The sequence below is a fragment of the Leucopleurus acutus genome (genome assembly GCF_964270905.1).
Source record: "Leucopleurus acutus genome assembly, chromosome: X".
Lineage (NCBI taxonomy): Eukaryota > Metazoa > Chordata > Mammalia > Artiodactyla > Delphinidae > Leucopleurus > Leucopleurus acutus.
The window spans coordinates 91,866,334-91,882,386 of record NC_139148.1 but is presented as its reverse complement, the minus strand read 5'-3'; the positions used below and the strand labels follow the sequence as shown (position 1 = coordinate 91,882,386).

Genomic DNA, 16,053 nt, shown 5'->3' with positions numbered 1-16,053 from the left:
GAAGCTTCTTTAATAACACACATACACCAAGTCCAAAATGTTCTACTCTGTCATTCATGTGTAAATCAAGTATATTATTCATATACTTCATCGACTTCCTGAATGCGTGCTAAAAATGCCAAGGAAAAACTCGTTAATCGTGACATGGTGACTGCTCAGCCAGCTCTGAAATGTTGATGGAAAAGAAAAATGGTCAAAGGGCCTTTTTAAGAACCTTTGCAGGTTACACTCGCAAATCGGAATTCAGAGAACATGAATTTCCTCATTCAGGAAGGAAGGATTAAAATCAAACACCCTCCAGTGGTTGCATCTAAAAACTGCATAGTTGTCCCAAATGGCTTAGTTGTAAAAGGAGTCTTCCTGTGTACCACTGAGTACACAGGATCCAAGTCCCTGCTCAGTCTAATTGTTGTACAATCTCAAAAACACTAAAATGATCTTCTACGGACTATAAAAATCTCTCTTCTCCCTAATAACATCATCTTGGGTATTTTTATTTTGAGTTCTTTAAATGCCAGGGTATATGAGGTGACAACCTTCTATTATCTCTTATATAGCGTGTTATAGTCCTCAACTAAAATCTTGTAGTTTTGTGCTAGGAAATATGGCTTGTGTAAGCCTCATACCCCATGGTCAAGGAGGACATTCAGACCTGTCTGTGATACACCAAAACAACTAATCAATTTCAATCAATTTAGCCAGTCAACTAGCTGACTCAATGAGGTGTAAAATAGTCTACCACCTGTTTGGCTAAATTGACACAGCAGGTTGATTCAATTGGCCTGTCATCATCAAAATAGACTATCTGAGAGAACTAAGAGAACACAGTTTGGGGATGCATCTCTCTCACTCTCATGCTCTCTGGGTCTCACTCTCACCCATGCACAATAGCTGCTTCTTTATATAATAAGCAAGTGTCATCTACTGAGTCTCAGGTAAAGTGACTCGCCTGTATTCCATGTTGTCCCTATTTCCTTTTCTGATGTGCACAATGTTGAAGCATTGTTTTCCAGGTCAGAAGAAAGATAATCAAATTTGATGTGTTCGGACATGAAGGGTGACATTTTTAAGTCACTTGGGTTGATAAAGACTGTCTATTGTGGTGCCAACAATTTTGTAATGCAATAAGGCAGAAATTGAATCCATATTGAATCCTACTGAAGGTGACTTGACATAGAGTATAAATTCCACTTTGGTAATGATATTACTTTAATACAATTTAGTACACTATCACTCTAAAAATCGATGTTGCAGAATTTTGATAGTTAACAAGATGCTCTTGGCAAAAATGCAAAAAGTGCATAGGAATCTAAGGAATTAAACCAAAAAATAGTAAAGGGATATTTTTGATATTTCATTAATGATTGATCAACCTCTTGTAGATATTCTTTCTAATATCTGAAAAAATAAAAGTAGTATACACATTAGGACTGAAACTATTCCTATTAACTACATTTTTTTTCTTTCAGCAGAAAGCTCCTTGTTTAGATTTCACATTCACTTTGTTAAAAAAAATGCCTTTCAGATACTGTCATGCAAAAATTAACATTTTTACTTATTTCATTCTTATTATTTCCTCTTGTCTTAAACCAATACTATTAAAACAAAATCAACAAGCATCTATGAAGCATCTACTGAGTTTAGGTATTTTGGTAGATGATAACAGGTGTATGAAGATGAATGAGAGACAGTACTTGCCCTCATGGAGCTTATAGTTTTGCTGAGAAGAAAAGACAAATAGCTGGAACACTACATTAAAAAAAGAAAATAATACAAAATATCACAGGAGTAAGGAGTACAAAATTTATAGTCAAACAAGTGATTATACACCACATACTCTAGGGCTAGAGAAATTATTATGGACTTTTCACAGAGGCAGTGTTATGGAGAGTATACATAGTATTTGTATAGGTGTAGGAGGCTAACATGAACAAAAGTGTTGCACCAGACTGTAGCAGTGTTTAGCTAAGGGTTAATGGATATTATCCTATAAGAAATGGTGAAGAATTTAAGGTTGTTGAATAGGGGAGAGACATGATCAAGGAGGTATACATATTAGTGGGACTAGATGCGTAAGAGGAAAAATAGGGAAGGCAGAGAGTAATCAACATTCAGGAATGAGGTGATTAGGGCCTATACTAGAATGGTGGAAGTGGTAATGGAAAAGATGCAATGGGCACTGGATTTGGGAGAGAGATACAAAAGAATCAAAAATGACTCTGAGGTATCTGCATGTTCCTTGGGGCTCGATCAATGTAGAAGTGGTATTTAAAGTCATGAAAATAAAGGAAATTACAGAAAGAAGTGAGGAGAGGACCATGGGAAGAAATTTGGGGAAATATTACATTTGTAGAAAGTAATATACCAGAAAATATTGTCTGGTTTCTTTCTATACATGTGTAAGTGTGCATACTCATGTGCAAACCCAAACATATACAGAAATGTATGCACACTGAAAAAAGAGATGAACAAAAAAACTCAGTTGTTTCAATTTGTTTCCTGTCAGTTTAGTGACCACAGTAGACTTCTGATAATCTGAATAAAAGTTATTGAGGAATAAATAGCGTGATCTAGAGGAGTGAGAACCGGAATCAAACAGATATAGGTTCTTATTCCATCTCTACCATTTGCCAGCTGACTGGTCTTGGACTTCTTTCAGGCCTTATTTCCTCATCTGTAAGATGAAGATAACAGTACCTGCTCTTTCTCCACATAGGGTTATTGTAAAGATGAAAAGAAATAATGTATGTGAAAATAATGTATGTGAAATAATGTATGTGAAAATATTCTATATACTGTGAAGTACTAAATATATAAGCTTTTAAATTTTGTTAGCCCATGTGTATAAATTACCATATTCTGATTTGTGGTCACAGCTTAATCTCCCCCTCTCAAGGATATTAATATAGACATGCAAATGAATTCTAGCACTTTTATGTTCCCTCAATGGCATTTCAAGCTCGAGGGCAGAGACCATATCTTTTCTGTATTTACCTCACACTTTACTGTGTACAGTACACTGAACAGAAACAGGAAAAAAGTATATATTTTTACTTGAACCTGAATTTATTCTGTAAGCTCATATATAGCTTTCAATATGTAGCATAATTTAAAAGTAGCACTCAAGCCTACATAGTCTAGAACTTCTTAAAAAGAATTTAAATACACAGTGAAGGTGCCATACGCCATGGCCTCACTTTCATTTTTAAGTGGATTTTCTTCTGCAAATCTGGAAATGAGTATTAAAGCATAAATTCAGAGTTATTAGTGACAATGATTGTAGGTATAAGTAGAAGCACAATGACAGAAGACCAGATTTGGAACTGAAATGCATTGAAAATCTGAAATGCAAAAAATCTGAAATACAAAAAGTCTGAAATGCAAAAAATATCTGACTTATACACATTTTTTTTAATGATCATCATTTTCTCAGAACACTAAGGCAATATAATAAAGCATACCATTAAAGCACAATTTAAAAACCATACCTAAAATATAAGTGAGAGTGCCTTTAAAAAAAATTTGGATGCTAGAAAGTCAGAACACAGGTATTGGGGAAAAATTTGAATTTAATAAAATCTCCTGTAAGAAAAACTATCTAAATACTTGGCTCTGACATATGAAGTCTCCACATAACTTAAGTGAAGCCAAACTTTTAAAATACAAAAATTGAAAGTACTTACTTCCACTTGGAATTAGGTCCCTTTCTGGGATGAAGAGTTTATATCCATAGTGTTTTTCTAGCACATCTGGCAGTATTTCAAGAGCAAACTGCTCTTCTTCAGGGTTGTCACATTCCAAAGTATCTTGGTCCACTTTTGTGTAAGAGAGATAGGCATCATATTCCTTGTTGTCTTAGAAACAAAGAAAACAAAAGGGTTGTATGTATCATTAGGTTCTCTTTAAGTACTAAATGTCTATAATCATTAACAGGCTGGAATATGCACTATAATTAGTGACTGTCATTAATAACTGGAAAAAATAAGTTACATGCAATGCTATAAGAAGTCTAGTACATTTCAACATAACTTAGTTATAGTCGTAGGATATGAACTGAAACTGTTATGCAGTGGGCAACATATAGTCAGGACAGAATAAAAGAGAACTATTATTTGTGACTTTTGGTGTGAATGATCAGCTCAGTGTGTTTGAATGCAGGACTAAATAGACTCATGGATTTGAACTCTTTCTGTGCCAGTTGGCTTGGCTCTGTTACTCGGTCACAGACTATACCTTGTTTGCACAAATATGTGTAAGAGATCCAAGAGAGGCTGGGCCCTAGAGTGTGGAAGATCGAAATAATCCAGCCTCACTCCTGGAGACACTACTTGTAGCACATGCCATACTTCCAGTTGGTTAGTGTCGTCATCCTCATATACAAAATGCAGTTCATTACCAAATATTAGAGACAGCAGCTGGGTTTTATACAAGTGCATTGCCTGTTATTCTTGTTCAATCCATGGCCAACTAATTTGACACAAGCTACCAAAAGAACCCTTTGTTTCAGAATATACATCCTTCCAATATTGCCAAATTAGGTTTTCCCTTCACACATTTAGTCAGAGGGTTAACTGTGCTTTGAGAATGTATTTTTTCTTCCTTTGCTATATTGGCTCAGAGCCAGTCTCCCCAAAGAGAAAATTCTCTCTCTCTCTCTCTCTCTCTCTCTCTCTCTCTCTCTCTCTCTCTCTATATATATATATATATATATATATATATATATATATATATATATATATATATGCAGTTCTTTCTCAAAGTATTAGTCCCCGCTGGTTTTAGAAGGAACACATTGGAAAAGTTATACTGGTTTTCAAAATTCCCTTATTTATAGAAAAAAATTTAAAAGTTAATGTAATGAACCTAGACTCATATGGAACTATTAGTATTTTTTAAATCTAGTTACTTGCAAATAATAATTTTAAAAGACCAGCAAACATTTCAGGATTTGTTTCTAAAACACAGAAATATTTTCCATTAAAACAGACCTGATTAGAATATAGCTAAAACTTGACCAAAAGTTAATTTACAAGATGAAGCAGCCACTCACTTCCCTATACCACTAAAATGTGGTTCTACCTGCTGAAAGAGGAATATGTGATAGGCATATAAAGAGATATAAATACCCTATGGTAGGAGTACGCAGCACCCCCTGACTATCTAGTGATAACTGAGGCAGGATTATATTGTTCTAAGTCTAGTAAGATTCCAGGCTTCACTACCCCCACATGAACGGGACTCTGCTTATTTATATTAAGATGGTGCCTGAAGCCAGGAGGCTTCTCTTTAGCCTGTCCTCTATCTGGAAAAGACTGCTGTGAACCTTGGTTGGGTACTTGATTGCCTAGAAGCAGATGCACATGAAGGACTGCCCTGATAGTTGAGATCACTTGGCTTACAAATGGGGCACATTCTGCTGTTATGCATAAAACGCCACTTGGAAGTGAGAATGTTCATAAGCAATGCTAATGTAAGAACCTCCTGGTAATCCTAGCACCTCTGCCCCTGTTCCAATCAAGCTCAGGATGCACCTGCAGGCCCTTGACTTTCTCCAGCTATAATTACTCACCTGGGACTGAGAGCTGCCGATGATACACAGCTGGAAGAATAAAATAGGCCAAAGGACAAACAGATCCATTTCTATGAGCAGACTGTATTTCATTGTTCTTGATGGATGGTGTTGCTGCCTCAAACTTCATAATGTTAGACTAGACCCTAGTTTCCTCTGGCTTTGATAACTCTATGTTACAAACCTCCTGAAATGCAACCACTTATTAATTCATTCAACAGTGATTTGTTGAGCATCTATTATGAGCTAGCCATCTGCAATGACTACCTGACTCTTTCACCCATCTGGCCAGAACTTCTAGACTCATGCCATATTGCTTGTCCTGACTATGACTATTTGCCCTCCAACCATGCCTAATCTCACATATCCCTGGTCCTATCCTTACTTGCTTCACCTATATTCTAATATAGGTGATGCTACAAAGACTTTTTTTCCAGAAAATATTGCTATATTTGCATATCCCAAGTCAAGTTATGAGAAAGAAAATGGATATCTTTGGTATGTGTTAACACCCAACACATCTGGATAACAAATTGTACATAACATTCTAGAAACACATCATTCTTTGGAAAATGGTTGCTTCTGTTTTCAGTCATGTCCCTTTAAGGTGAACTAAAGGTGAAGAGCTTATGGTAGCTGGCCAGAGCAGGAAGAGAGCTCTCAAGCCACCATGTCAGATGTCCCAGAAGGTCTAGGATGCCAGCTAGTGAGCAAGCAGTGATGCAGATGCAACAGTTTTAAAAGTGCACTTCAGCTCTATGTAGACAGCCAAGAAAACCTCATGAAGAGCCACAGCTGTTGCTCACAAAGAGGAGCAAGATGGATAGAGCAATATCAACAATATGATGCAAATAAAGGTTAACAGCAAGTCCTGAATATTGTTTTAAAACCGAATGGCAATTCAGCAACACCACTTTGCTAGGTGAGGCTAATGAGCATTCCTCTGTGTTAAATCATGCTGACTAAGTTCAACTGAGGAACCAGAAAACAGCACGATGGAGACAAAACATTATAAGGAAGAAGGCTCGCACAGTGGTCACCATAGGTATGCTGTTACCAATGAAGAGAGAAGTTATGACAAAGGGAACCAAACTCTCTGTGGAAGAATTTTCCTGTTGTCACACTGTCCTTTCCATTTTAAAATCTCATTTTAATCCTGTTCACCATTAGGAAGCCATTCCTGTTTACAATGTAGTTCTTCTGGGGCTCTGCTAAACACAGTGCTAAATCCTTAGCTTCTAGAGTGCAAAGACTGTGTAACTTTGTTGATTATTGTGTCTCCAATGCCTACTATACTACCAGTGTGTGTGTGTGTGTGTGTGTGTGTGTGTGTGTGTGTGTGTGTGTGTGTAGGGTTAATCCAGGTGAAGAATATATGTAAGTATATACATCATTCATAGTGCTTGGCACACAGTAGACACTTAATAAGTATTTAATGACTGCATAATTCAAAGATCAAATAAATGAAGCAATCATTGATGAAATGAAATGAATTATATCAAAAATGTTTAAGAAGTCAGTTTGATAGATTTTATTTTATAAAAAATATGGCATTTTTATAAGAACTTTCAGGAAATGCTACCATAGATATGAATCCAAGAGAAAACATGAACAAAAAGTACATGGGTAAAACTATGGTGTGTCTATGAGATGTCAAAATATTTAAATAAAGAAATGAAAATTCAGTAGGCTATCCAGCTGACATTTGGCATCATGAAACTGGATATTTCTAGAAGGGCTTTAATATTCATTTATTCATCCTCACTACATATCTGCTGACTTTTTAGTATTCTATTCAGCTAGTACAGAGATTGTGTGTTTAAAGTCCAAGTTTCCATGTAGGAATATAAACTATTTTAATTTTCCTTCCTGCTGAAAATCCTTGAAGTTCCCCCCCAATTGAATTTTTCCCTAAGATAATTGGTTTGGAACCAATACACACAATTCTCTAACCAAAATGCTCTAGATTACTTGTCATCTTTGGCCACATGGGCCACATTGGCGATATAGATGCAAAATGTCGTATGATATTAGCATGAATTTAATCTTACAAATATGTACTACAACTGATCAGTTAGTCTGGATTATTGGATATGGGTGATGAAAGTAATTATTTCAGATTAACTTCATAAACTATATCACCTCTTGCAGAAAGTATTAACAAATTGCTTGTAATCATGACCTAAAGCAAATGAATCAGAGCAGACTCCCTTTCATGTACTTTCATATAGACAATGCATCTTTAACATTCCCAGTTAGATACTTTAGCCATTTGTTGGCGCTTGGGAACCAGTGAAATTTTCCTCAGTAGCATATTTCATCTCATTATTTTATGTGTGCAGGTTAAGAAGTCAGATCTTTCAATATTAATTATTGTATACAGAAACTGAAGGTAATTGACTACATTTTCATACATATTGTTGGAGCATGTAATTATCATCAGAACAGGCCCTAATTTCTCATATTGAAGATATATCTAAATAAGGGTCTTTGGTACTTTTAAATAGGCTGCTATAATCATTAGGTAAATACACTGCTTTGATAATGAGCATGCATATGTATTCACCAAACAGTATTTGTCGAATTTACTGTGGAAACATAAAAGTCAATTAAAACACACTCATATCATTGTTCATATAATAGTAACAATAAGACCAAAATCAAAGATTCTTCAAAAATTTTGATGTTACATTCACCACTCTGCCTTTCTCCTATCACTATATAAATAAAACAATCAGCTCGGTGCTTTGTGACCGCCTGGAGCGGTGGGATAGGGAGGGTGGGAGGGAGGGAGATGCAAGCGGGAAGAGATATGGGAATATATGTATATATATAACTGATTCATTTTGTTGTGAAGCTGAAACTAACATACCATTGTAAAGCAATTATACTCCAATAAAGATGTTAAAAAAATGAAAAAAAAATCATAAACTGCTCTCCTTTGAGGATCTCAAAACAAACAAAAGCTCTAACTTTCATTATTCCAATAGAATGAAAACTAAAATTTAAATCTGGCTTTTTAAAGTAATGACTTACAATTGAACTTCTTTTTTATCTTGGCTTACCTAAGGCATTCCATACACATGTTTCCAAGGCTTATAGTAGTTTGTGGGTGAGGACTGTATGCATAAGGAGTGATATGTAATGATTTCTTATTGATATTGATTGGAAATATGATAATTTGTTCTCTTGAAAAATTAAATCATTTTTGAATGTTCAAAGAAACAAGGCTCAATACAACGTTTTGTTGATATTTCATATATAAGATTTTCAAGGGCCATAAATGGCAAACAGAAGAAAATTATAAGCCACATTCTGAATTTTTTTCCATTGAGGTCACCTTTGAGAATTGTGCTACAATCATCCAAAATATATCAGTCCAGATGTACTATGAGCTTTAAAATGAGTATCTCCATAGCTTTTAATATGTTTTTTGAATAATTTGTTTTTTTCAATGCCAGGAAGAGCTAAATATGATCTGTGCCTAAATTTGAATTTTCTGGAAGAAAAAAATGAAATTGATTCTTAATTTCTTTCTTAATAAGGGAAAGGGCTTTGACAGCAATTGTTTGATCTCCTGACCAACTAATATCTCCTTGTTAAACTATTTTTTTGGAAATAAATTTCAAGAAATAAAATTATTTTAAAGAACACCCATATATTCTTTACCCAGGTTCATCTATTAATATTTTCTCCCGTTTGCTGTCTTTCTTGATAGATTAATACCATTTTTTTCTGAACTATTTGAGGGTAAGTTGCATTAGTCATAGCCTTTTAACTCTAAATTTTTCATCATGTATCTCCTAAGAATAGGGATATTCTCTTACATAATCACAAATTCATGCCTTTTAATTGAATTTGAACAATAAGAGATAGCTTACCATCTGCAGTTTCATCACCTCCAAAATGCTGTCGGTAGAAGAGCATCAATTCAATATTGTAGCACTTGTAGATGACCACGAGCAATACAAGGAGGAGAAAGATTGCTCCCAGGCCTCCTGCAAGTTCAATTTTGTAGATTAAATCTGGAACAAATAAAATAAACAGGAAAAGGTAATTAAATCAGCAACACTGAGGAACTTCCCATATTTCTAGTCTCTAAGATGTACAACCCATTCTGTTTTTCTTTACAGAAGATTCTTGCTTAATGCAGTAAGTAGATGCATTCTTCATACATTTGTGTAAATCAATTTCTTGTTAAATTAACTCTTTTCTAAATATTTGAAAATTTTTACTGTTGAAAGTGATGTCTATCTGAAAAAGAATAGTCTCTCCCACTTTGTTTTGAACACATCTAGACCTCACATGTATACTTTTGCTTTAAGTGTACTTCAGGAAACTATTAGAGCTGCCTTTTACTGGGTTCAGGTCCAATATTTTGTTGTTTCTGTTAAATTATCTTTTGGCTTAGCAAGATTACAATCTAATACTTTTTAGGCCACAGGCCCTATTCTTCTACAGGAGAACAGCATCATAAAATTATTCTCAGAATCAAATAAAATCCGATGAGCCTACAGGATTTAACTGTTTCATTTAACCACAGTAGAACATAATCCAATAGAAGGTAGGCAGGGGAAATTAGCTTATCCATTTCCCCTACTTATCTGAATAAATGACTATAATTTGTATGTGATATAATATGCCCAATGGGGCTAAAAGAGAATGAGAAATCTAGGCTAATCACTTGGCCTATTCAGCCAACACCAGGCTACCTGATAGCAGCCTTAGGCTTTTCCAGTGGGGCACCCCTAGAACTCTGAGAATTGGAACAATTAAATCAACACATAATGGAAGGAGACATAGTATATCCTAGGCCCAGGAAATAGTGACTTACATGTAGCTTAATTAGTGATATTAACAAAATCTAGGGTGTATCATCAAAAGAGGGGATAGCATCATGGAATTTAGAGAAAGGGGAAGTCAGAGAAGAATTTAGAATATGAATTCAGCAATGTCCAGAGGAGAAATGCTGAATCTGGAAGACACTAGACCAGAGATATTTTCCACTGTGTGACAGGGAAATTCACTGGTCTCAACATAATACAGATAAAACTATCTTAAAAATTAGCTAAGCTCCCCTTAATCTAATTCCACAATTACCAAGTGATTCTTTTATTATTAATTCAGCTTACCATGTAACTACAAACTGAAAAAGGGAGTGGCATTTTAGTTTGTACATCAGTTGCTTATGAGTTTGCTTGGCAGCAATCAGCCTCCCTGGATGGATCAATTCTGGGGTACTGCCAAAATCAAATTGATGACAATGACAGACTGCCATTCTTGAAGGTCTCTTGACAGTAAAATCTTCAGCCTTTCCCTGGGATTGTCCCTTGTCTCTATATAGGCTTATTGCACAAGATGAATTAGGCTCAGTATAACAATAAGATTAAGAAAAAAGATGAAAATATATAATATATACTACAAGTAATGTATATTATAGATAAAATTTTCTACCAGTCTACTATCTATTCTCTAAGTAATCCTTTAGGGCAAGAATTGTTGGTCCAAATTCATCACTGAAGAATCTAAGACTCAGTAGTTTAATTCACTTACCCAAGGTCATACACCTAAGAAGTGGCCAAGATGGGACTTGAGCCCAGATATTCTAACTTCATATTTAAGGTTCTTTTTATTACACCACAGTTTTGTAAGCTCCTCTGGAAAGTGACAATGAAATTCCTTCTCCCTCTTCCTCCATAGAACTGTTGGTAATGCTTTTCAAGAACATGTGACCTGCGGTGAATTTTGGATTCTTCTGCCCTTTCAATTCCAAGGAAAGAAGCTAAACTACAATTGCCAGGCAGAATGATAGGACCGAGCAGATCTCAGACAGTTTATTGGAGGGTATTGAAGAATTCTGCAGCTATATCAAGAAGGAACGAGGGGCTCCTTGGAGTCCAGCATATGAAAAGTTTTAGGTTTTGTAGGGAGATAGAGAGTTTGGTATTTTAAAGGAGGTGGAGTAATAGAGAAGATGGTAGTGGCCAGAGACAGCATGGCCAATGAGGAGAGTCGCTGAGTAGAAATGTAAGAAATATAAATGTATTCTTTTTCAGTAAGGAGAGAGGGAGAAGGATAGAAAAAAGAAGGGAGTGAAGCTGTTGTGAGAGACAAAATATATTAATAAGGAGCATTATGAGGGGCCACATAATGAGTAGGGATAGGAAATTGGAATCTATCTCTGTCATGCCTACTGCAAGAGGTGGTCATTTGGAAAATTAAGCCACAAAATTTCAGGTAAAAATAATCCTACCTCATATTAGCTCTGCCTCCTGCCCTCCCTATAGAAAATGACTCCCCAGGGACCACTGCCTGTCTCTATGTGGTTGGTAAGGCAGGCTTGCTTATGAGCTCTGTGGGGCTGCAGTATCACAACCTTTGCTTGTTTTCTTACTGTTTTATCAATTATGCATTCTTTTTTTATTCAAAAAAATATCAAGTGTCTTTATATTTTTTAACATCTTTATTGGAGTATAATTGCTTTACAATGGTGTGTTAGTTTCTGCTTTATAACAAAGTGAATCAGCTATACATATACATATACCCCCATATCTCCTCCCTCTTGTGTCTCCCTCCTACTCTCCCTATCCCACCCCTCTAGGTCGTCACAAAGCACCGACCTGCTCTCCCTGTGCTATGCGGCTCCTTCCCACTAGCTTTCGGTTTTACATTTCGTAGTGTATATAAGTCCATGCCACTCTCTCACTTCGTCCCAGCTTACCCTTCCCCCTCCTGCTGTCCTCAAGTCCATTCTCTATGTCTGTGTCTTTATTCCTGTCCTGCCCCTAGGTTCTTCAGAACCATTTTTTTAAAAAATTCCATATATATATATTAGCATACGGTATTTGTTTTTCTAGCCAGTGTGAAATTGACAGGTCAATATGATTTTTTTTTGTTTACTCTGAAAACTGAATTCTCTTTGATCTTAGGTCATTGATTGACTTGATTCAACATGTTTTTCCTGTTGTAAAATGTTCATTTAATGTTGTAATTTTGTTAACTCTCTGTCTCTGTCTCTCTCCCTCTGTCTCACTCTCTGGTCAGAACAGCTTTCAACTGTTTTCAAAGTCACTGAATGGGATTTTTTTCCAGCAATTTCTATGTTATTTACAGAGTAGAGTTGCTATTAGGTAGATGGAAAGCTTCAGCAGCAGGAACAATTTGTGCTCCCAAGTAGCAGACACCTTTTTCAGCAGTAAATATATGGAAGAAAACTGTGGTGTGAAAAGTACCTTTGTGGTTTCGGGGTCCATTTTATAAAAATATCTTTGAAAGATATTACCTAGTGATGGCTGTTTACATTGAAAACTGTGGACCGAGTCCCTGAGACTCAACCAGTATTCTTTGATTCAGCACAGGCAGTCACATTAAAAGGGAAACATGTATCCTATAATCAGAGGGCAGAATTGCCATCACCCAGTTGACACCTAGCTTTTCTTTTGTCTTCTGTTTTCAACTGCCATTTTCCATCTCAGCAGGATCTATACTTCTAGGGACATTTCCTGACTGAGAAGGTGGAAGTCATTTTATTTGGACTGTGTCGTGTATACGCTTCACAAGGATAGAGATAGCCAGAAGAGCAAATATTTATGGGATTGTAACTTTTTCCAGGCACCCAAAGTACAAGTGTAGTTCTTTTTAACCTTCTTAGTTTGAACCCAGCTAGTTCTTCACTTTGAACATGAAGATCAGACAGCATAGAATGGGACAAATAATAGCTGAAGTCAAGGGACTGGAGAGCAGGAAGACTGGAACAGTTCTGAGCTTGCTCATAAGTTGGGAAGCAGGTTAGGAGATCCCACCTGAGGGTCTCCTATACAGGTTGGGGGTTCAGGGTGGGGCAGTAGCACTAGGAATGAAGAGAAAGAGAGAGTCATTGATATGTCTCTGTTTGTGGGAAAGGGAGTATATACAGAGAAGGCATAATTATCAGAATTTTCCTAGCATTAAGTTCAGAGTCTTGGTTCACCAAAAAAAAAAAAAAAAAGAATTTCTTACTAAAATGTTAGCTGTACTTGTTGGCAAATAGTTCATTGGAGAGTGAGGGCATAGCAGGTTAGTAAATGAAGGTAGAAGTTGCATAGGTAAGAGACATCTTGCTTTGAGAATGCCTGACCCTGTTAATTGCATATATTAGACATGAGTTCTCATTTTACGAAAGGCCTTTTCACTTTGTGAAAGGATTCATGAAATGTTTCTTCTCTATAATGATCACTTATGGCATTTTTGATATTTGACTTATAGATCATCAGGAAGTTATTGTTCCATAAAACGAGCCATACTCATATTCCAGGTGGAAATCCTGTGGCTACTGATGCCAGGCTATGTTGTGATAAAGCCTGAAAGGTTCAACTCCAAAGGAAATAACTGAAATTTTGCAATACAAGCCAGAGCTCAGTCTGATTTAATATGCTGGATCAGGACCATAGGGCTTATTGTTCTTTTCTTGACCTCTACCATATTGTCGATAGCTCCTAAAAAAATGGAGTAAGGGAAGATGAACTGCATCCTTTTGCAAAGCGCAGTGAAAAAATTTAAATGCTACCTAAAACAGGGAGTACAAACTGGTATACAATGGGCCAGAAAAAAGGTTTTTGTTGGTCTATATGTTTCCCAAAAAGTAGATACTAATATTTTAAAATAAAAATATTGCATATCCAGACTTTCAACTTCACTTGAAAACCTTGAAGCTCTCATATCCTTAGGTTCACATTTCAGCAAGCATGGCAATAATCTAGAAAAGAATAGTGACTGCCCTTTAAAGAAAGGCATGTTTCCTCTAGCCTGTGTTTAATATCCAGCCCTCTTTTTCTTTTAATTTCAATATCTACCTGGCTATTAATGTCTTTGAGTTTTTATCCCCCAATCTGGAAATTGAATGTTTTGAAAAGAGAAATGCATTCAGATAACCCAGAATAGACACTAGTCAAGGCCAGATCTCAGGGAAATCCTCTCTTTACCAATCCCCGTTACCCATCCTCTATCCTATTGCACCTGTCCTCTAGGAGGACCATTTTCGCCCAACAAATGTTTTTGAGCACTTACTATATTCTATGTGCTAGGGATACAGCAGTAAATAAGGCAGGAAAACGTCCCTGTTCTTATGAAGTTTACATCCTAGTGTGTGTGGGGGGGGTGGGGGGAGTGGGGGGGAGACAAGAAGAAAACAAGTATGTAATATGATATCAGATAATAGTAAATACAATAAACAGAAATAGAGCCAAGTGAGAGGGAAAAGAAGGTGATGGGTAGTCCATCGATGGATGAATGGATCCAGAAAGTATGGCATATATACACAATGGAATATTATTCAGCCTTAAAAGTGGAGATTCTGTCATTTGCTACAACATGGATGAACCTATAGGGCATTATGCTAAGTGAAATAAGCCAGAACGAGAAAGATAAATATTATAGTGCATGGTATCACTTATATGTGGAATCTCAAAAAAAAAGCTGAAGTCACAGAAACAGAGAGGAGAAAAGTGGTTGTCAGGGGATGGACGGTGGGAAAGGAAATAGGGAGAGGTTAGTAAAAGGGTACAAACTTTCAGGCAGATGAATCTGGTCTGAGGATCTAATGTATAACATGGTGACAGTAGTGGATAACACTGTACTGTATAAACTGAAATTTGCTGAGAAGGTACAACCTAAATGTTCTTACACACACAGAAATAAAATGTAGATGTGTGAGGTGATTGATGTGTTAATTAACTCAATGTGGGGAGTCATTTCACAATGTACACATATATCAAATCATCACGTTGTACACTTAATATATCTATATATCATACAATTTTATTTGTCAGTTTTACCTCAATAAAGCTAAAAATTTTTTTAAAAGAAAATGATTGGGTAGTACTATTTTATAAAAAGTGGCCAGGGAAAGGCCTATTGAGTAGGTAATATTTAAGCAGGCACCTGTATGAAAAGAGGGAATGAGTCATGGGAACAGCTGGGGGAAACAGCAGTGTTTCAGGCAGAGGAAATAGCAAGTGCAAAGATCATGAGCCAGGACTGTGCTCGGTGAGTGTGAGAAATAGAAAGGAGGCTAGTGTGTGCAAGGTTTGAGGCAGATTGTGGTAGAAAATGAGATCAGAAATGTCTTGAAGGCCATGGCAAAGATTTGGGGTTTCATTCTAAGTGTAACAGTGAGGGTCCTGTAATTGGATGGTTCTAATTAGGGAAATAATATGATCTGACCTAGATATTAAAAGGATCACTCCAGATGCTGTGATGAGAATAGACTGTGAGGGGACAAGGGGGAAGCAGGGAGACCGTTCACGGGGCTATTGCAGTGATCCAGGCAATTGATGCTGGTGGCTTAGACTCAGATGATAACAGTGAAGATGGGGAAAGTGCTCAGAGTACATATGTTTTAAAAGTAGAGCCATGGAATTTGCTGGTAGACTAGATATAGCGTATGAGCAGAGAAAAGAAGAAGTCAATGATGACTCCAAGGATTTTGGGCCTGAGCAACTGGAAGG

General features: G+C 36.4%; 1 protein-coding gene across 1 annotated transcript in view; it reads right to left on the bottom strand.

Annotated features, from left to right (window-relative positions):
- IL1RAPL2 (interleukin 1 receptor accessory protein like 2) overlaps positions 1-16,053 on the bottom strand; it is a gene marked incomplete at both ends in the record, with an annotated part of 1,088,726 nt that overhangs the window by 8,831 nt on the left and 1,063,842 nt on the right. The window contains 2 exons of the mRNA XM_082865016.1: positions 3,684-3,854; positions 9,451-9,594. Of these exons, the coding sequence (XP_082721142.1) occupies positions 3,684-3,854; positions 9,451-9,594 (315 nt within the window). The remainder of the gene's footprint in view (positions 1-3,683; positions 3,855-9,450; positions 9,595-16,053) is intronic.